The sequence below is a fragment of the Capsella rubella genome, unplaced genomic scaffold, assembly GCF_000375325.1.
Source record: "Capsella rubella cultivar Monte Gargano unplaced genomic scaffold, Caprub1_0 scaffold_3, whole genome shotgun sequence".
NCBI lineage: Eukaryota > Viridiplantae > Streptophyta > Magnoliopsida > Brassicales > Brassicaceae > Capsella > Capsella rubella.
In genome coordinates this window covers 8,971,674-8,993,050 of record NW_006238921.1, presented here as the reverse complement: position 1 = coordinate 8,993,050, position 21,377 = coordinate 8,971,674, and the positions used below count along the sequence as shown (strand labels likewise).

Sequence of the window (21,377 nt, the reverse complement as noted above, 5' to 3'; positions counted from 1 at the left end):
TTTTTTTGTATTTGGATGTCATAAATGAGCAACCATCACCAAGCTCCCATATATTATATATAGAGAGAGAGGTACATGCATACAATTATGGGTACACAAGGTATAGCAAGGGGGACATTAAAGTTCTTAAATACAGTATGTATATTCTTAATAATTTTGTTCCTCTTAATTAACAGATGCGATCATATTTCAAAAAAATAAATATAAATGGATTCTAAAGTATTTACGTAAAATTAACCTTAAGTATTTAGGAATATAAATTAGTTTAATTTAGATGGATATTTCATACTACTAATTAGCTACCCGATCCCCATTATCGAGACATTATTGTATTTCGTAAGTTTTTGTTGATCTTATTATATATATTGTACTTTGTGAAAAAAAAACAAAATAAAAAATGTTATCAATTATTGTCGTTATTTATTTATTTGTTAGAGATTTATACTTTAGTAAAAAAAAAAAAAATTAAAAAAGGTTCCAATAGCAGCAGGAAAAAGCCGTGCAGTCGGAAGTTCTCAATGTCTCCCCCAAATGCTTTTGCAGAAAATTCATGATTGGCTAATCAAAAGATGCTCATCCAATCACTGCCTCGTATCTAAAAGTGAGCATTGTTTTATAGTTAGCTTATCATCTTCACATAATGTAATCTAGCTAATTATATTACAGAAACCTTTAATATACTTATTCCCTATCTTCTAAAGATGCATATGACATAACAATTTTTTTATTTTTTTCATCTTAACCTTGTTATAGCTATAAAACTATGGATAATAAAACTATTATTAGCTTAAAAAACTTATCAGTAACACTAAGCTTGTCTTGTTTGTTCAAATTCGAATTGAGGATCACCTACTTAGCTATTTGGGAGATTGACAATGAGTCAAATTTAAGATTATATTGAATATTCCGAATCATATCTTGTTTTTGTAATAAATACTCTCAGTTTCTTTATACGTAAGCGTATAGAGAGCAAGGAGGAGCCACAAAAAAGACTCAAAAAAAGAAGTAACGTGAAAACACACACGTGTATCAGCTGATCGTTCACCTCTCTATCTATCTATCTTTTTCTCTACCTCTTGCGATCACATAAATGATCTTAGATGAGTTTTTTTTTTCAGAGTTCACAAGCCAAAGCCGCTCTTTTTTCCACCGCTTTACGTGAACTTAATCAAATCTCCTCACGCTTCTACTCTACTACTTTTATTTGACAATTCAAAATTTTCAATTGATTTTGAACTCTTTTGGTCAAGTGTATATGAGTTGTTGTTTCACTAAGATGACCTATATATTGTTATTTTGTGTGTGTATGTTTGTGGAGGCATATACGTTCAAAGAAAAAGGCATGGTTGTGTTTTTGGTTATAAAACAAAAAAGTGAAGTGAAATAAGAGTTGCGGATCCATAGACACATATAAATGTTGAAAAGTTACAAAAGAAACATGAAAGAGAGTGCATCGAAGACCCAACCAAAATTTTTTACTAGCTGCGACCATTCCCAATTGGGCCAACAAGACAACAGTTATGATGCATAACAACCACAAGCATCTAAAATAGATCAGCCGATAAGATAGGTTTCAAACTTCAATAACAGATAAAGAACATATAATATCTTAAAACTTTATTAATTCAATCTTATAGTATCGTACACTAGGAACTAAATCAGAAATTTTCAATAGCAATAGTTATAAAAATTTGGATCATTTGAATATATATAAATATTATTATTAATAATTACAAAGCTGCTAAGGCTTATAAAATATGAAAAAAATATTTTTCAAATATGATGTTTTAAAAAAAAAGATATGATGTTAAATGGACAAAATATGTTTTCTTATAAATGTGGTAAATCCAATGAACACATTAGCGATTATATTTATATTCTCCAAGAATCTTTGGAAATTCTACGGAGAATCCTTGGAAACCTTTCGGAGTTTCTTTGAAATAAAACAAGCTTTGGAAAATTTTGTCAATTTTCTGAAAAAATATTAGACCAAATTAAAGGAAATTCTTTTTTTTTTTTGACTGAAGGTATTTAATTAAAGAGAGAAATATTATACAAAATCATGAAAGTAATAAGGGAGGAAACAAAGTTGAGGTTTGATTGTGAGAGCCTCTCACTGAGAGGTGTCACGGTAATCTTACGTGAGATGGGTTCGTACGTAAAGGATATCCAATTCATGCACTTTTAATTTATACATTATTTTGGGAGTTTACAAGGCTCCCTTTTAGTTTTATTGCATGTTTACGACTCGTGAATCACGAGTGTACCATACTTTTTACAAAGGGGATATTCTCTTATTAGCACTGGTACAAATGTTTTACATCAACCAATATTTTAGTGACGCTTCAAAGTTGCATGATCTAGTTAGTTTATAGTTATGTTCATTTCAAGAGTTTATGTGTCTGTGTCTGTGATGATGAATCGAGCCAGAAACGGACTAAAGTTGACATCTAGATATGCATTTTGTATACATGACACAATTGTTGTACGTTGCCAAAATCCCAATCTCAGTTTGATGATGTAGAGTTATTAATTTAACAAAAGCATCATTATCATTTTGAAGTGAAGCTAAAACTAAACTAGTAGAGTCAATAAAATATTAACCAATAAACCCTGAGGCTTTTACAAGGTTTGAGTAAAAACTAAAGCAAATCCTAGTGGAAGTCTCCACACAATGTTTTGTGCTTTTTAACTCTCGAGTCTCCTGGATTCTGACCTTCACAATTTGAAAACCAATCAAACCTATCATTCTTCTTTACCTCAGAAGAGAATAAACATAACTCTTCTTGGTTACTTCTCGGGTAAGCCCGACTAGATCCGACATCTATTCTTCTTGTAGACGGTACTGAAGATATACCAAGCCTCAAGGATAAATCACAAACCCTCTCTGTTGTTTCTTCTTGGGGTTTTATGCCAATAGGCATGCCAATGATTATGGGCGCTTCAGGGGCTCTAATAGACATGTCCACTTGCTGAGTCTGATGATTACCACCGTAATACAAAGGATAGACCGAACCCAACTTTACTGGAGCTGGTGTAGGAGCTGGACCTGTAATAGAAGCTGGAGCTGTAGAAGGAGCTGGAGCAGTGGTAGTTCCTTGTCTTATCGCCAATGGCTTTTGATGCATATGCATGGATTCGTGTAGAAATGGGTAACCGCGAGGTGCAGCTACACGCTTGTTGTTATCATCAAGTACATCTACTGGGGTCGCAGCTTGAGAGGTATGGATTGGTTTAGTGGATGGTTTTTGAGCTTGATGATGATAGTCATGATGGTACGGCGGCTCATTCGGCGATGCAGAAACCGGTTCCTGGAGTTTTGGACCGAGGTAGGTCCTTATGTTACTATGTCGTTGGCTTCTTGAAGCTCTTACAGCAATGCATCCCAGGTTAAGAGCAGCTAACCATAGATAAAAAACACATCAAACACACACCTCTTAGAGAAGTTTTCAATTCATAAATTCAGCAGCTTTTGACCAAGTTGGCTCCAATCCCGACCTCACAGTGACAAGATTACTAACTTGTAAGCAGATCCCATAACTATCAAATTGCATAAGCTTAACTAGAGCCATTGAAAAGAGCAGCTAACCATAGCAAAAGCCACATTTAACACACAGCTCTTGAAGAAGTTTAATTCATAGATACAGCAGCTTTTGAACAAGTTGGTTCAATCCCAGCCTCACCGTGACAAGATTACTAACTTCTAAGCAGTTACCATAACGATTCAAATGCATAAGCTTCACTAGAACCATTGAAACAGTTAAAAGAGGCAAAACAAAAAGGCAAAGTACCTTCAACACAAGGAGGCAAAAGAGGACCAGTTTCAGTGCTCTCATCTCTTCTAATAATAGTATCAATCGCATCATTTACTCTGTTCCACATAGTATCAGCATCTGTATACTCTTCCTAATGGAAACCAAAATCCAAAGTCAGTAAAAAAAAAGCATTTGGCTTTATAAAACTGAAAACAACCACAAAGAGGTTTCTAAATTAGTAACCTCGGAATTGGCTTTAGAGTACATGATTTCCTCAGCTTTTAACACAACCACAGGAAGCTTCTCCTGCCATTCCTTGTTCTTCCTCGTGGCTGCACTGTGTGCTTCCATGGCCAGCCTGCAGAAAAAAAAAAAAAAAAACCCAAATTAAGAAACAAAACAAGAAAGATCGAAAACTTAAGAGACTATTGCTTGAGTGAAAAAAAAACCTGAAAATCTGGCGAATAATGGAACCACGAATAGGTTGATGACGATCACTATGCCAAGCTCGTTTCACACACTCGTAAGGTCTAGGTCCAGGCCTCGGCATTTTCCTCCTTCTTCAAACTCCTAAAACCTCGACAGCGCTTAGTAGCTAAGCAGTGACACACTTAAGCAACGACTCACTCACTAATCTAACAAATCGGCCAAAATCTCCGGCGTATTTTCCGATCAGAGAGTTCCGGTGTAACGAGTACCGCTCAATGGTGTGGAAAAAACACAAAAAAAGAAACCTAAAAATCTCTCTAACCGATCCAAGAGAAACAGATCTGAAGCTTTAAAGCTCTGAATCGTTTGAAAAACTCGTCTTCCCGAGCTCATACCGGTCACATCACCATCATCGTTGTGGAATCTTCCGATCGTTGTAAAGCTAGCTCAGCCATGTCTCCATCGTCGCCGTTTCTGGAAATGGAAACGGTGTGTTGTGATGTGATTAAATGATTCGGGACAGCTTCTCTAAAACGAACCAGTTTTGTGATTTTACTGTTTTACCCCTTATGTACTAACTGTCGTTTTTTGTTATGGATTGGATTATATTATACTAAACCGGAATTGAATAAACCGGATTTTGGATTATTCATAAGAAACGACGACGTTTTGGAGTTGTGTCTACCACTTCTGATTGATTCAGAAATCTGGATTCGTCTCCTCCATTAAAAACATCTTCTCGCCTGATAACACCGATCTCTCTCTCTCTTTCTCTCTCTCGCTCCGTCGACCCTCGTTGTAAAGATGAAAGCTTTCTACGTATTCGTCGTTGCTATTCTTCTCACCTTAAATTATAGGGTTCGTTTTTTTATTATTTTTGAATACTTTTGAATCTTTCTCAACCCTTACGGAATGACTTGTGGATCTGACTTTTATGAATTGGATCGATGTTTGTGAATAGGGAGAAGCTAGTGGTTCTGTTTTCTTCATTGATGGATCCAGTAACCAATATCTTCGTCCACGATCGTCCAGTGAGGTAATGGCTTTCCCTCCCAAAAAAGTGGATGAACGATTTGGTGGTTTTATATTTCAATCTGGAGATTGTTTCTGGAAATGATACGAGTTTACTGGTTGCGTTTCCTTCGGTTTAGGTTTTGTTTAGACTACCTTTTTTTTTTTATCTCGTTTGGGTGTAGATCAGGTCAATGTAGTAAATGGAAACAGGATTTCAACGAAGTAATACAATTAGATCCATTGTTTGGTCTTAAGTAGCACCAATTTTGAAGCTTTCTTGTCTGCTTTTGTTTCTTTTGTAGTTTTGGATGAGAGATCAATGGATAGATTCCATATTTATGTTTGAATCGTACTCAAGTTTGTGACTTTATGACACGAAGTTAACCTCTTTCCTTGAATTGAAATCTACAGGCGATTTCTATGTCCCCCTTTGAAATATCTGCAGCAGTGTCTGCCTTGTTGGGTTTTGCACCTTCAGAAACTTTGACAGCTGATGGCTCATCTAAGGTTTTTGAGTTTTCTAGTAAAGTTTGCTTTTTTGTTTGTTTGTGGGTTGAGTTCTGTACTTCATCATCTATTTGTTTGTATTTTGTTATAGCTGAACAAGATCCTAAAGCCTAATCCATTTGATAGGCCTCAGGCTGCTTTTGTGCTAGAAATCGCTGGAGCTGATGGTATGGGAATAACACACTAAAAAGCAGTAGTTTTCTGTCATGAACCAAAATTTTGAAACTGTAAAACATTCAAGTGTTTGTATTTTACTTGCAGATGCGCTTGTGGAAACCAAGCCCAGTCATTCTTTCTTGAGCAATGCCGTAAGGAGCCATATAAAGTCTGACTCTGACAAAGCTACTATTGAACTTTCAGGTGCGATGATAGCTTGAATAGCAGAAGTATCTAATGAGCATGACTAGTTTCTAATCATATTCATTTTGGTTTGAGTCTTGTTTTGGATATATTCTGACAATCTTTTCATATTCTGCAGACAGTGAAGTGGTTGTTGTGTCTGTCAATGAACCCTTATCTGATGTGACTGACAAGGACATTACTGATTTTGTAAGTTAACAGCACCTGTCATTCTAAGTGCAAACACTATTGTTTTCCTTGTTACTTTTAACGTGACCACCAATTAATTTTGTGGTTATAATATCCTTAGGCATCTTGGTTGGGTGGATCATATGTTGCTGGTTCTGCTGAACCATTGTCTGGATTGTTGAGTATCTCTCTGGCTGGGGGTGCTAATGTGGAGTTCAATTTAGAAAAGGTAATACTCTTAATTCCATGAAACTGTAGGATTTGACAATGGAGAGGTTTCTGCATTGCCTGAAGATATTTTGATATCCATATGAAGAAGGCATGACTTTTGTTTCCCTGAGCAGGAAGCAGAGAGGAAATATGCATTGAACCTTTTGGGTCTATATCAGAATATCAGAAAATCTTTATCTCAGGGTATTGAGAGAACTGCTGAATTAACAGTTGGACGCTTTGGTGGTATCGATGTAAGGGCATTCTTATTTTGTTTTTCTGTTTTTTCCGGTTTTCTCACTGTCTTAGTTTTGATATATATTGGAGGGTGGAAGTTCAATGTATTCGTGAATGTATCTCCTTTAAATCTCTGGAAAACTTATGACATTTCTATTGATCCGTAATGGCTGTTGGTTGTGCACTCTTTTTCAGCTACTCCTGCTTAGCTATTTTACAAAAGAGAATTCAAAAGTGAATCATGATAAGATTTCTGGGAACTGGAAGTTTTTTGAATTCGTTGTAGTCGGTTTAACTGTCTTTATACTTGTGTATCCAAAGGATCGCAAGACTAATAAGGACATTGTAACGAGTTTATGTCTTTAGCTGTCTTCTCAATGATTTGTTCGCATATTTACGTGATCAAAAGCGTGACAGCTTGTAGGCTTTGCTGCTACTTTAAGTTCATCAAAATTGAAAATGTCTTTCTTGTTGAACCATCTTGTTACTGTAGTTGTCTTTTGTGTTTTTAGCAAAGCGTGTCAGTGGCTAATATCATTTATTCTCTTCTGGAAATTACAGGCTTTGGCACAGGAGTATGGACAAGGTATGGCTAAGCAAGGGATGGATGTATTACTTGCCACCCTATCAAAGCTATTCGATCTGTTGGAGACATCTCATAAAGGTGAATTGTCTCTATGATTTAATAAATTCGTTTTTTAAGATTTGCAGTAGAAAGTAGTTCAAGGTGGTGGACTTGTAGGATGAAAACTTTTCAACGGAAATCTTAAATTGCTAAATCCTCTTGAACATTTTTCTTTTTCTTAACTGTATTTAAGTAATCTTAGAGTTATATGGGCTCTTGCAGGCCAAATTGTCGGGGTGATCGTCCTTGATGAGAGGGTAAATCAAGTTTCAGCAAATCTTCTGAGCATTGGGTCTTCTCATTCATCTGCACGTTCAATGGCGGAAGTTGAGGGAATTCCAAGTGCAATCATTATCGCTCAAGTTTTACTTGTTAGGCTGACTCTTGCATGGTTGACTGGAATAATTCTTCTTATTGCAACTATTCTTGGGGTAAGATCACATAACTTTTATCAATGAACGACTACCAAACAGATTCTTTGGCCAATGTAGAGTTGTATCTTTCCACCTAAAGTGGCCTGCCAAAGAATTCTCGTATATTATATTCGTAACTGAACACTGAACCTATCAATTTTCTGGAAGTTGACATGCTTATCATGGATGTTGCAGGTTTACTTCCTTATGTACATGCCTTTGACGAAGGATACACTTTTATATTCAAACGTGAAACTTGATTAAGAGATGAAATAGAGCTTCAAAACGGCAACCGGACACCGATTCTGTCTCCAGGTCGTTCGTTTACATCTTTTTGTGTGTATCTAGCCGTGTTTCTCAACTGGCCGCAATTGAAACCAGTGTCATTTGAATGTTTTAAGAGAAGGATGAAACTTTTAGTGGCCAGAGCAGTTGATGTGTTGTGTATATTGCCATATTGGTTGCATTCTCTACTTATATTTATGTTCTTTGTTACATACATTTGAGTCTCGGTCCTATTAATAAAACATACTTTGGGCACTTCGTGTAATATCCTGTTTCCTGTAAGAGCTTTTTGATCATGGAATCTGAATAGATTATTGCAATGTGTCTGAGGAGCTCAGTCTCTATTATGCATCAAAATGTCAGCCCCGACAAGGTTTTGTTCAGTTTTATCCAATTTAGTTCAAATTCGTTTCTAGTTATTTCACCACCATGCGACTACAAGAAGTCGTTTACATTCGGACAAAACTAACCAAACCAATTAAGGTACTTAGATTTTTACTGGTTTGTAGTGAAATGATTTCAATTAGTTGCAATTCCTTCGTCATCTGTTAATTAAACGAAAATTAAAAGAGATTTCGAGAAAATTAAGTTCTTCTAGCAATAAAAAAGAAGTTGTGTTTTCACATGTTGTATGAAGAGAAACATCAACAAACAAACCAAAAAGAGTATAAATTATTTATTGGGGGGGGGGGACATGAGTATGAGGAAACTCATGTTTTTGTCTGACTCTCTGATCAAACTAAGTATACCGAGTTTTTCCTGCTATGGTCTCTTTATATTTTTGCGGTTCATAGATTCGTCTTAGGTTTGGGTTTGTAGGCGATACGTCTGGTCACACTGCGCATTGTCACAAATTCCTCTGCAGAAGATGGATGTATCCCAACCTGTGTGTTTGTTTCACAGTGTTCATTTGATTATTAGTTAGAGAATTGTTTGGACTTCTTTTTTCCTAAAAATGTTTTCCACGAAGATTTTACTTACCGTGCTGTCAAATTGGGCTTTAGTTGCTCCACACTTAAGAGCAATTGCAATCCCCTGAATTGAGCAACACACGATAGATATAAAGCATAAGCAACCAAATAATCAAACTCAAATCGATTACGAACTTTAAAAATGATCTTCGTAAGACTCAGTAAGCTCAAATCATGTTCTTTTCTACCCTGAATCTCCTAGGTGGGTTAGAAGAAAATTTCCTAGCTCTCAGAAGCTTAAACACGTTGTAATCTCAAATTTACCTAAATCATTTTAGCGACTACCCCATATATGATTTTTGACCGTTACAAACTCACAAGTTTACATTATAAGGTGGGAATACACTCATGCACCACTCACCGTGAAAGCATAGAATGAAAGTAGAAGATATTATTTAGGAAAACTTACCTGCATGATCTCAGCTGCATCAGGACCGCACATGGATGCTCCAATAACCTTATCAGTCTTCTCATCAACTATTAGTTTCATCAATGTCTTCTCCTGCCGTCTATCACCAAATTAAAAATGTGATTAGATCAATGAGAAGGATAGAGTCTTCAAAGAGAGATCAGGTGCAAGCATGTTGAAGAATCACGAAAAGATTCTACAAAATGAAATCAAGAACTGTGTGGGCCGATATAAGGACTTTAAGAAAATTTAGAACTTTCGATGCTTTCATACCCAGAAATGGTGTTCTTCATGGGATTAAAACCTGAGGTGAAAACCAGAATATCCCCAGTTGCTTGTTCTACTGCTTCTTCTTCGCTGAGACCTACCACAGCTAGTGGTGGTATGCTGGTAGACAGAAGAAACAAAAAAAATGAAACCTCTATAAATACTTCAGATTGAATTGGGTATACCACTGTGAAAACATATGCCAAAATAGAAGAACTATTTGTATAGTACTTTCAGTTCTTTATAAAATTCTATATTCACATATAGAGTTCAGATAGTAATAGAAAAACGAGAGATTGTTTTGGTATATAGTACACATACTTTAAGCTATCACTACAGTAAAAGGCAACTAGTGTTTGGTGATATGACACAAATTAAAACTTAAATTTCCTCCTATCAGAAAGAATGCTTACCAAAATACTGCACAGGCTACGTTGCTGTAGTCTGCTTTAGTAGGCTTCCCACCAAAAACAGTGTTCTGCAAAGATCAAAACAATCCCACTTAGCAAATGAATTACATAACTAGACATTTTCAAACCAAAAAGCTGAAATATTTGGTGGTGGGAGCAACTCTCGAATGGTTAGTGACTAGTGTAAATTATTAGTGCATAAGAGGCACGGACCGCAAAGCAGCTGGCCTCCATTAACGCTACAGGTGTAAGGTTAATTCGGTTTGTGGCATCTCCCACAGCCCATATGCTAGGTATATTAGTGCGTGAGTACTCATCAACCTGAGGATAATGTAGTGGATTAGTAGCTGCAAGAGTAATATAAGATCTGCAACAATAAGAACTTCATTACTACCTTCACAGCTCCAGCCTGATCAAGTTCAACACCAACCGCTTCTAAATTTAATCTCTTGGTATTAGGATTCCTGCCTGTAGCAAATATAAGCAAAAAAAATATATTAGACAGCTAGTAGAGGAAAAGCCACAGAGCCTCCTGGTCTATAATAATTCAGTAATTTGAACACCAAGATACCAATCACGCTCCAAGAAATATTCAATAACAAGTAGATCCCTCATAAATAAAGCTCAAGGGAGGAAGCAAATCGCACAAAACATTCAAGTATTGGGATAGCAGAATGAAAGAAAACTACAGTTCTATAAACCCAAAAGCCACGCAATGTATTACAAGACAAGAGAACAGAAACAGAATTACTTTATTATGGTCAAATAGAAATTAGAGAATCACATCATAAAAAATATTACCAGTAGCAAAGAGTACGACATCTGCCATGAATTCTTCACCATGAGACGATATGACTTTGATCCCGTCATCTGTTTTTATCAACTAAATTGAAACAATATTGTATGTTCAGTAACGGATGAACTCATGAAACAGTGAAAGGAACTGTATATAGTAACGAAACATGAAAAGCAACCAACATATTCAGATACCTGAGTCAAACTTGTTTGCGGATGCAGATTAATGCCCCTTCCTTCAAGATTTCTCGCAACTAGTGCCCTCATTTCGTCATCAAAACCCCTGAAAATGTAGAATTTTAGAGAGAAAAGAAGCAGAAGAAAAAGGGATGGACTATCAGTAATTTGACTGAGAGTCAAATATAAGGTAAAAACTGTATCACGTGACAAAAGAGGAATGGTCGATGTATTGAGAAGTTGGAAGATATATTTTGAAAGGGACTTCATATTCACTGCAAAGAGAATGACAGAAAGTAAAATCGCACCGTAATGGAAGTTCCTTCCTGAAAAATAGATCTACCGTAGCTCCCATTCCACGCCAAATTGATGCAAACTCCACAGCAATGTACCTAACTTAAAGTAAACAGAAAAGAGGGTTAAACCATTGAAACAACTAGCATGCTTGGTACATCAGGGGGGAAATATTGAGGAAGGCATTACCCTCCTCCAAGCACAACAGCACGCTTAGGAAATTCTTCCAAGCTTAAAGCTTCATCAGATGTAATTGCCAGCTCCTATAAAAGAAAAATTATGTACATAAAATCAGTCTTTCCCTACATAGGAGTTTAGAGTTTTTCTCGCAGACTAATTTTACGAGAAATCATATTACAAACATACAGATGTGTCTGTTATTCCTATTAAAATCTTTCCTAACTTAGTTCGAGGATAATGATTTCATAAATACCAAGTACAACACACTATCGTACATAAAAAAATAACATGTAAACAGAACTTACATGTCCAGGAATATTAGGCTTTTGTGCCCGACTGCCAGTTGCAATCAATATGTGCTTTGCGGTATAGCTTATTTTCGTGCCATCTATTTGTCTCACCTCCACATCGTTGGGACCAACTATTCTTCCTTCACCTTCATACAGTTTCACTGAGGCATTTGCCAATAACCGCTTATAGATATTATTCAGTCTTAGTATCTCATCAGTCTGCACATAAGGAATCAAAGATGATTAATTGATAATTTATGATCAAATTTGTCACATCACCAAGATATCCAATCTTCAGATGCATACTAAACACAATAGAAAAAACTTTATTTCGCACTATTTAACATTCATACTTGACCAAAAAAATATATATATCTTCAGCAGGTTGCAAAATAAAAATATGAGGGCTTGTACATCCCAGAGTTTTAATAGTTTCTCTCTTTTTGAGGGATCTAACACTATACCTATACTGCTATTACCACCAAAACATCCAAAAAGTTAAACCAAAAATCAATTGTCTTCAAAAAATTTCATCATATGCCCTTCACAACTTACAGAATAAAGAGAGCCAGTTCAGCATTTAGAGTGAAAGTGATAATATTTTTCGAAGTGCAAGTATACCATGACATCATTATATTTTACCCATGTAAAATATTTTACCCAGCTCATAAAAAAATAGAAAAATTAACGCATTATAGTAAATTCCTACATACCTTCTTTTGCAAAAGCTTCTTCCATGTGAAGTCGACATTCTCATTTATTTCCCACCCGTAATTTTTAGCATCCTGTCAGCAGGAAACCACAACACACATCGTCAAATACAATTTTCTCTCATTTGACATGACTAAGGATTTAGTTTTTTCTAACCAAACTGTTAATAGAACAACATATAGCCTAAAAATATACTGAACAGCAACGCAAATGCGCAAATAATCCTATAGAAAATGTTTAATGAGGACCTTTGCTCTTACAGCTAAAAGAAAGACACTGAAATGGCAATTAAAAGGAAAAAGTGTTTCTTACCTCAAGTTCACCACCGTATGTTGCCCCATAAACCAGAATCTTTTTGGGAACACAACCACGAATAACACAGCTGAAACGCCAAAAGTAGAAATAAACCAAAGTATAAGATTAGAAAAGCCCTATCTCACACACATTTTAACAAGTTTTTTTATTTATTTTATAATAGTTTCACCCAAATGTAACAGAACAGTTCCATATGTTAAAAGGTTCATGGCTCTTACAACCAAAGAACAGAAGAAAAAACGAAAGCAACTATCTTTCATACATTAACCAGAAACCAGAGCTAGCAAATACGGATAGCAGACAACTTACGTTCCACCAACTCCTCCAATCTCCTCTGAGCTAATAGGATGAAATGGAAGCTCACAGATACCCACCTAAAACATTGATATACAGAACAACACCACATTAAAATTAAGCATAATTGACAAGAACAAAAAAAAGATATCACAAACATAACACAAAAGAGACCACAATCAAAAATCAAAACGGAACACAGCAAATAAAAGATCTCAGAGATACAAATTCCATTTGGGAAAAAACAAAACTTGGCATACAAAAAGACATATACACACACACACACACTAATGATTCACGATCCTAAAAGAATCAAATCACCTTAGCGCCATGATTAGACGAGAACCTAGCAGCACGAACACCACCACTCCCAGCACCGATTACGAACAAATCGAAATCATAATTGGCTTCCTCAGCCGTCGCCTTATCAACCTCTCCATCAACAAGCATCTTCCTCCCCATGATTGTCCAAAATCAGAAAATCCAAACTTCAAAACACACAAAAAAAACCCAATCAATGATCAATCACAAAAACAGGAAAAATAACAAAATCAAACAAAGAAACAAACACAGTGAATCTCGAATCAGTATAATAAACCCGATCGATGGAGACGAGGTTTTCTATACCTACGATGATGAAAATCAAAGAAGAAGCAAAGGAGAGTAGTAAAGTGTGTACCTTTAAGCGTTTAAAGCGATGGAGTAAGAAAAGAACACTAAAAAGATCCAAAGAGGAAGAGAACACTGATACGGAGAGAAATAAATGATTGTGTGTGTGGTTTATATGTTAAAAAATCGGATCTGTTAAATAAGGTTTGATCAGTCTAATTACATAATTAGGCTTGTTCAATTGTTATACCTTATGATGATGCCGACGTGGATTTATTTATCATCAACTTAGTGCTCCCTACGAAACCATATGCTAAGCTAGTGAAAGCTACTTTAAACGAAGATAATAGAATCTTGAAAACTCTATGGTCTAAATTCAACAACGACGCTTTGAAGCGTCATGTGGGTAGACCGAAGACCTTGTAGTGTGATCATTATAGCCACTGACGTGTCTTTTCTTAAAGCCAATGGCGTTTAGCTAGAGAGAGAGTTAATGAAACAGTAGAATAAAGAAGAAGAAGAAGAAGAACACAACTTGTTCTTCTCAGTTTACTTATTAAAATCAAGCATAAACAAGGTTACAAACTTTCTTCATACAGACTCTCACCAAAATGTTTTGTTTTTTACTTGAAGGAACGTTTCCATGTTCTTTAATGGAAACTTCTCCCACCTTTTTCTCTCTATTAATATTACAACTCGGCAGGATCCTCTCACTTCTCAGCTAATTCTTCTTTTTTTCTTTAAGTTACTCCAATAGTATTATTAGAGATGTGAATTTACTTATATGTTATAGTAAAACAGATTTTGGATTTCAGCAGGAACAGCTTAACGCTGAGTTGCCAAAACACTTAGCCTTGTGTTTTACGACTTTGACGTTGTGAGAGAATCTTCTGCTTCTAGGTGATAAGTGAACTCTGTCCATCATGTTTATCTGAGGAGCGTCGAGAATTGCCTTTGGCAGAGATAAGGCCCATTGCATTCCCCATATAGCGAGCGGTCTCATGTATATCAATGACCTGTAATGCCCATCCGTTGTCCAACCTTCCGGTGTCTGGAACCAATACCTGTATTCGGGTTCAGAGAAAAACATCATTGTCAGGCTTGAGTATTACTCACCAAATTACACCTTTATACAGCCCATTTGTTGTCTTTACTGTTTCTACAACTTGATGGATAGACACCATCAACCGTTTAATCTTGTCATCTACTTTTAAATTATGTATACCTTCTAAGAGACTATATATGAAACTTTCCAACCATGTATTAAGGTTTATTAACTGTTGTGATTCAAGGACTACTTTCCAATATTCAGTATCAAAAAGTGTCATTTTGATATGTATATCTATGTGAGTGTGTGCTTCTGATACAGATAACATGTAATAGATCGGATATAAGGAAGAAGGAATACTTACCCAAAACCTTCTTCTGACCAGCCAGCTGTGAAAATTCCCTCAGCAGTGGTGAATCCTTGTTCTTCCATTCCAGAGAGGATCATAGTAGCTGCAGCTGCGTAAGTAACACCTGTCCATATCTCACGTGACTGCATGCACGTATCATCCACTTTCCCATCAGGATGCATCCCATTTACAGCACCCATTTTGCCTCCTTTGGTCTTCATCACATTAAAATCAAAGATCTTTTGCATAGTGCTTTTGATTTTGGATTCCTCAAATATAGGAGGCAGACCTGAAGATGCAGCATACCATTGACCAGCCAGCTGATCAGTCTGTATAGATTTGCTGTTGCTGCTTGCCCCACTGTCGTAATTGAAGTATGATCCGTTCCAGAGTTTCTTTTCCAGTGCTGCCTTTGCATTCAAAAACTTATTCTTACACAACTCAGCAAAGAATTTGTCACCGATTTGGAGAGCCATTGCCGCCGCAGCTTGAAGAGCAGCAAGCCACAGGCAACCGCAATAGGCGCTAACGCCATGAACAGTCCATGTATCATATGTCTGATCTGGGAAACCATCATTTTCTATTAGATCGTCATTGTCTCTATCAAATTGCTCCATGTACTCCATAGCAGCACGAACTGCAGGCCAGACGTCTATTCCAAATTGGTAATCTCCTGTGGCTGCAAAATCTCTATATACCTGAAGAACAAACTTTGGGTTAAGATCTTTCCACTTGCTTGTGTCATGTATGTTGTAGGCATTCATTTCATTCCACGGATCATGCATCCCCAGATCGTGAGGAACCGCACCTCTGACCTTGCGAATTCCAACATTTCCTTCTGCCAGGAACTTAACCTTCCTTCCATCTTCAGACAACACAGCTTTCGCAAAATCTCGCTGGATGTTTAGTTCAATCTTTGGGAATAGCATAAGGAGCGCATATGATGCATAAAAGTGTACATCATACGTACACCACATCACATACTCCACACCTTCCAAATACAGAAACCGGCCAACATCATCGCCATCATCTACATGCCGAGTGTCGACAAATAAACCATTCCGGTTATGAATAGCTGATACTTCACCATTGCTTTTTGTTCCAACGCTGTTGCCATTACCAAGGTTATTGTGTTGATCATTAATGTCAAGTCCACTCGCCTTACCATCTGAATTTCCGAAACCCGATTGTTGATGATGACTACTCCTATTGGAATCGAGTGAAGCAGAGTCTGCAACAGAAAACCTTTGATAAGGTGATACAATAGTTTCCAGGTAACAAAATTTAGCTAAACTAAAGGACACAGTTTTAACACTCAAAAGTTTGTCTTTGAAGAGGCATATAGACGCATACCTATCCAAACTGTACCACCAGCAACCAAAAAGTAAAGCTCATTAAACAGAGTGAACTTGTACCTACAAAAAGGAAAATAATTCAGGAAGAACAGTAAGATAGCAAAGTATTCAAAGATCTATTAGGTTCCAAAGCGATTACCACTCAGGGAGTCTTTCATCTCTGAGAATGGGATTTTGCCATGCCTCAATATCTTCCTCCCACCTCTTGTAATCTGAGCTTGAAAACCAGTGCTAGTCAATAAAGCATAAACACCAGTCTACAGAAGGTGGAAAACAAATTGAATGTGCGCGTAACATATACAAATTCAATTGACAGCAATATCAAGTATACATCCAAACAGAACAGAGGTAACTTAAGTGAAGCATATGACACTTCATCAGAGAACCATAGAACATACTTGTCAGTGCATCATGCACAAGGTCCAGTGCTGCTCTTGGCGAAGTTCCATAAAATTTAGTGTATCTCCTGCAAACCAAAGACGGATAAAGACAGAAAACAGAACTCAGACAATGAACGTAACAATGCACTGGTGATAAAGGTAGTCAACCTTAGGAAGAGACTACTAATGCTGCACTTTATTTACCTGTCATATGTGCTTCCCTTTGAAAATTTCACTTTTGGTGACGACCATGAAAGAGCAAAAGACACAGTGCACTTGCCATGAGCTTCTACCCATGCCGAAGCTGACACTGCTGCACAAATCGTGTCTCCAGCTAATGAAGGTGTGCTTGGCCCGCTATTGAAGTTTTCTTGATCAAATTTTCCATCCTTTTAGATTGAAAAACTCAATATTAGTCTCATTTATAATTATATATGAAACCTATGGTCTCATACGATTGACAATTCAGACCAAAGATCAAAAAGTCAAAAGCATCTTTTCACAAAGTATGAAATCGACATGCATTGATGCACATAGTATGATAACGATGATAACAAAGAAAATCACCTTTTCCATTGTATCCCACATATCTTTCGCTGTAAAAGAACTATCTTCAGACAGTCCAAAGCATGGTAAAACAGTTACATTAACATTCTGCGTCTCAGAAGCAGCAACCGCAAATGTAACCGGAGGATTTCCCTTGCCTGTCCTGCATATCCATCACATATCCCAAACAAATCTACCCGCTTAGAGTAAAGAATACAACCTTCTACTGCAATAAGAGTATACTCTAGTAGATCAACTTCATCAAGGGAGCATGTGAACTGATAAGCCAGCAAAGACTGTCAACACTCGACAAGCAACACCAGTATGAAGTTTTGTAGGAAATTGTTTACTTGGGAATCCTTTCTCTATGCAGTTAAGTAAGGATAATATGCATTCCAAAATTTTTGAATCTAAGATAAAATCATGTATATTGATATCAAGCATAGCACCCACTCAAAAGAAGACAGAAAAAAGAATATGACTAGACTATATATTTATGCAGACACATGCACAACACAATTACGCTTTGAATGAAAGCAGACTGCACTGGGAAAGTTAATATTCCAAGATAAATTAACTATTCACACAGCAGAAGAATGAATCACGCTAAGAAAGAATTGAAAGATAAGGAGACACACATACACCTGGACAGATAATACAACAATATAAGAGCGGTACACTAGTAGTCTGAATGCAGTAGATTGAGCCTTCACACATAAAAAAAAAAAGTCTATCTAGGGAGCAATTTGGTCCTAATCACTGGATGGGAGACTCTGGCTCAAGTAGTTATTTTCTGTGTCGTGCATTTACTATGACCAATGAGGTATCCTTACTCCTTAGTTGACAAACTTTCTAATGATGAGTTACTGTAGATTTTGCTTAGTTAATCAGATCAATTATTTGCATACTTCAAATCTAGGCAGTGGTACTGCTTTTAACGAATAACACTTACGGTACTGCTTTCCTAATCGCCCTCCACTACACCAAGAAATAATGGCATTATGGACCACACTTTCAAAGCGTTGAATCTACCATGAAATATATGTAAACCAATAGTAATATATAGTTATTAGGGTAAAATGACTTGCTTGTGATGTAAGAGGACACCGGAGACCCCATCTTCGCCTCTGAAAAGAAAAAGGAACCAAAAAAAGTTAGACATCAACTTGAAGCCGTAATCACATATGGAAAGATGGCGCATATCTATTCGTACATGAATGGCTCGTTCACATGACCTCCTGACATATGTGAAGTCCCACCCATTGAATTCTGCACAGCATAAAAGGTCAGAAACATATGTCCCCTCTGCAGTTCTGGATATAATGTACTTGCAATGTTTCAGATGTCAACTCACCGCCCAAGTGAAAAGGAGGCTGACTTTTGCCCTTTCTTTTCCAGTGTTCACCAACTAAAACAAAAAAGTGTACGTCATAAGGTTTTCCTCAGATTTTGTTTGAATGGGATTTATGCTCTAACAATTTCATAATATAATAATTTACGGATATGTAGAGTTTCAATATCTAACTTGCTTCCGCCATCAAAAATATTTAACAAGGCTAAGTACAATAGCATTCCTAAGAAAGGTGGAATCTCTCACCAAATAAGCCATCTGTGGTCTGAGCTACGGCTACAACAACAAGCCCATGCCAAGTTCATGTGCATTGGCAATTCGATTACCTACTAATCTAAGGAAAAAGCATCACTATAGATGACTACATGTGGAATGTGCACAGCCTAAATATTGAGAAGCTTCCTTCCTAATATGTATATCCATTCTTATGTCACATGCTTTCACTGAGGTGGCATCACTCCCATGTGTATATGCACTGGATGAACAGATTACTTACAGTATATACAAAAACAGCTGCTGGAAGACTACTATCTCGGTAATTGTTTGGTATAAAGGGAGATATTTGCCGGCATGAAATCTTTAATTCTGGATCAGGCTCACCTACAAATAAAAGAACCGTTACAAGTGATACACCGAGAGAAATATACTAGCTTTAGATAACGAAGTCTTGCAAGTTTGTACCATCATATATAGTCCAAGCCCGAGGGAATAGAGCATGATAAGTTGAATGCTGGCCATTCAGATTCCATCCCCATGAAGAAATACCTTTATCATGCGATTTTCTGAGAACATGAAACCAATCTAAGGTACGTGAATTAAGAAAAAACAGCATCATTGAATTAGAGGATATTTACAAAGGAGGTCTTTACCTTAGACTTCCATGCTGGCCTGGAGACAAAACTGATGCATACTTTTTGTGTCCACCATCTCGAGAAATAAAAATCTGCAATAATGGGACAAATAAATGTAATAAGAGACACAAGAGTCAGAAGGTTTAGATAACACATATTAAAAACTTGGCACATACTTTACAATCAAAAATATATAATTTGTAGTAGAAACAAACATTAGCAAAAGCGCGTACTAGGTGAATGACGCTCAGAACATGGGTAACCACAGAAGAAAACTTACTGAGAACTGATTAGACATCATAGGTGATGGATCGCAAGTTCCAGGTGTAATTTGCCACTGCTTAAATTCACCCCGGAATCCCCTAGATATGCTTCCACTTCTGCAATTTTACCAGCAGCATCTGTCAAACCTAAACTACGGAATTACGGCAAGTTAAAACCAAAAATGAAGGGATATCTTCTGCGTACGTACCCCATTCCTCCGAGTGGAACACCTTGGGATGCAGATGGTTTGCAGTTCTCTTTGGTGAAAGGATCAATAGGTGCTTTCTGTAGCAATCAGAAGTTAAATCTCCACAACAAAGACCAAAACTTTGCATCATAATATTACCAACATAAACATTTTAACATTCTTCCAAAAAAAAAGGCTATGTGCAATGAAATATAACGGTATGTGTAAAAGAAATTCTATTGTTCCAGAAATTTACCCTTCCATGAGAGGCCTCTTCTCGGACATAAGACCACAATCGTATCCCCAAGCGTACCTGTACTTCCGTACACAGAAGTAAAGAAACAACCCTACTCCATTTAGTAAACTACAAACTAAATCAAATCTAGAATTTGGAAAAATAACAAGATATGTCTTGGTTACCATTTTAATTGCTTCCCTAAACGTAATAGTGAACTCTTTTAGTAAATTGGCATGACAGTTTAACTTCCTCCTCCATGCGTGTGCTGGTGGAGCAGCACTATCAAAATCAAGCTACAAACAAGCGGATACCAAAAACAAAGAAAAAAAATGTAAGTCCAAGTCTTCAATCGTAATGATTCTTTCTCAGCATCCAAATTTTAAAACTAGAACTTGAAAATAGACTCACTAATTGCAAGGTACTTCTACTGATGAACTCCTCAGGCGGCCATGAATGCTTTCTACGGTGAAACAAAGTTGCCCCTACCATATCTTCTCAAAATTCCACACTGATATAATCAAAGCAAGTGGTAACAATCAGAATCAACACAGAAACTTGCATATGCTTCTTCACTTCAAAAAATTCGATTTTTTTGTTGTTGTTGTTGTTACCCCTTGAATTTACATCAAAGAACAAAAAGGTCTTTTTTTCAGGCAACCATTTGCAGCCGATTTGAATCAAAGCCGTCTTCACTCGTACCAATCTAAATCAGATCAGAAGGACGAATCTGGAAAATTCGATTGTCACGTCGAATAGACAAGAGAACAAAATTACGAAATCCGATTCCTCCGATGAGATTTTCTCAGAAGAAGAAGAAGGAGATGAATCGGATTCGAATCTTCAGAAATTGGTGAGATTGAAAAGGAATCTACGAGGAAGAAGGAGACTGCTGACGTGGCGAAGTCGTGGCGAGCGGAGGATGGACCGTCAGAAACAAGCTTCTCATACGGTGGCAAGTGCTTTTGATTTGCGTGCGTTCAGCCAGTGACGACGAAGAGAAGACGAAAGAGAAAACTTTTGCTTTACGTTGTTTTGCATTCCAGTCCTTATATTTTCGTCAAAAGTGTTGTTTTTGACCCTTCT

General features: G+C 36.8%; 4 protein-coding genes across 4 annotated transcripts; 1 reads left to right on the top strand and 3 right to left on the bottom strand.

The window, feature by feature from the left end:
* Positions 1-2,549: 2,549 nt before the first annotated feature.
* LOC17892074 lies at positions 2,550-4,683 on the bottom strand. The gene is made up of 4 exons (XM_023785940.1): positions 4,205-4,683; positions 3,999-4,113; positions 3,792-3,906; positions 2,550-3,400 (listed from the first exon to the last, which is right to left on the bottom strand). The coding sequence occupies exons 1-4, from the start codon at positions 4,303-4,305 to the stop codon at positions 2,655-2,657; spliced, it is 1,077 nt and encodes a 358-aa protein (XP_023641708.1). The 5' UTR covers positions 4,306-4,683; the 3' UTR covers positions 2,550-2,654.
* Positions 4,684-4,901: 218 nt separating this feature from the next.
* On the top strand, positions 4,902-8,268 carry LOC17890605. The gene is made up of 11 exons (XM_006297936.2): positions 4,902-5,042; positions 5,146-5,220; positions 5,610-5,705; positions 5,797-5,872; positions 5,967-6,065; positions 6,184-6,254; positions 6,355-6,462; positions 6,578-6,697; positions 7,242-7,344; positions 7,528-7,736; positions 7,914-8,268. The coding sequence occupies exons 1-11, from the start codon at positions 4,989-4,991 to the stop codon at positions 7,980-7,982; spliced, it is 1,080 nt and encodes a 359-aa protein (XP_006297998.1). The 5' UTR covers positions 4,902-4,988; the 3' UTR covers positions 7,983-8,268.
* Positions 8,269-8,576: 308 nt separating this feature from the next.
* Positions 8,577-13,905, bottom strand: LOC17892410 (glutathione reductase, cytosolic). The gene is made up of 17 exons (XM_006297445.2): positions 13,796-13,905; positions 13,438-13,604; positions 13,132-13,196; positions 12,820-12,889; positions 12,510-12,581; positions 11,812-12,015; positions 11,516-11,589; positions 11,341-11,424; positions 11,051-11,138; positions 10,862-10,943; positions 10,455-10,528; positions 10,274-10,381; positions 10,064-10,128; positions 9,657-9,770; positions 9,384-9,483; positions 8,985-9,038; positions 8,577-8,887 (listed from the first exon to the last, which is right to left on the bottom strand). Exons 2-17 carry the CDS (start codon positions 13,576-13,578, stop codon positions 8,792-8,794), a joined length of 1,491 nt encoding a protein of 496 aa, XP_006297507.1. The 5' UTR covers positions 13,579-13,604; positions 13,796-13,905; the 3' UTR covers positions 8,577-8,791.
* Positions 13,906-14,232: 327 nt separating this feature from the next.
* On the bottom strand, positions 14,233-21,377 carry LOC17891339 (non-lysosomal glucosylceramidase). Its single transcript, XM_006296619.2, has 19 exons — positions 20,906-21,377; positions 20,703-20,802; positions 20,477-20,587; positions 20,313-20,369; positions 20,078-20,154; positions 19,886-19,985; positions 19,624-19,697; positions 19,436-19,536; positions 19,251-19,354; positions 18,758-18,811; positions 18,617-18,672; positions 18,492-18,530; positions 17,425-17,566; positions 17,062-17,246; positions 16,876-16,943; positions 16,617-16,689; positions 16,476-16,537; positions 15,138-16,353; positions 14,233-14,789 (listed from the first exon to the last, which is right to left on the bottom strand). The coding sequence occupies exons 2-19, from the start codon at positions 20,781-20,783 to the stop codon at positions 14,537-14,539; spliced, it is 2,853 nt and encodes a 950-aa protein (XP_006296681.1). The 5' UTR covers positions 20,784-20,802; positions 20,906-21,377; the 3' UTR covers positions 14,233-14,536.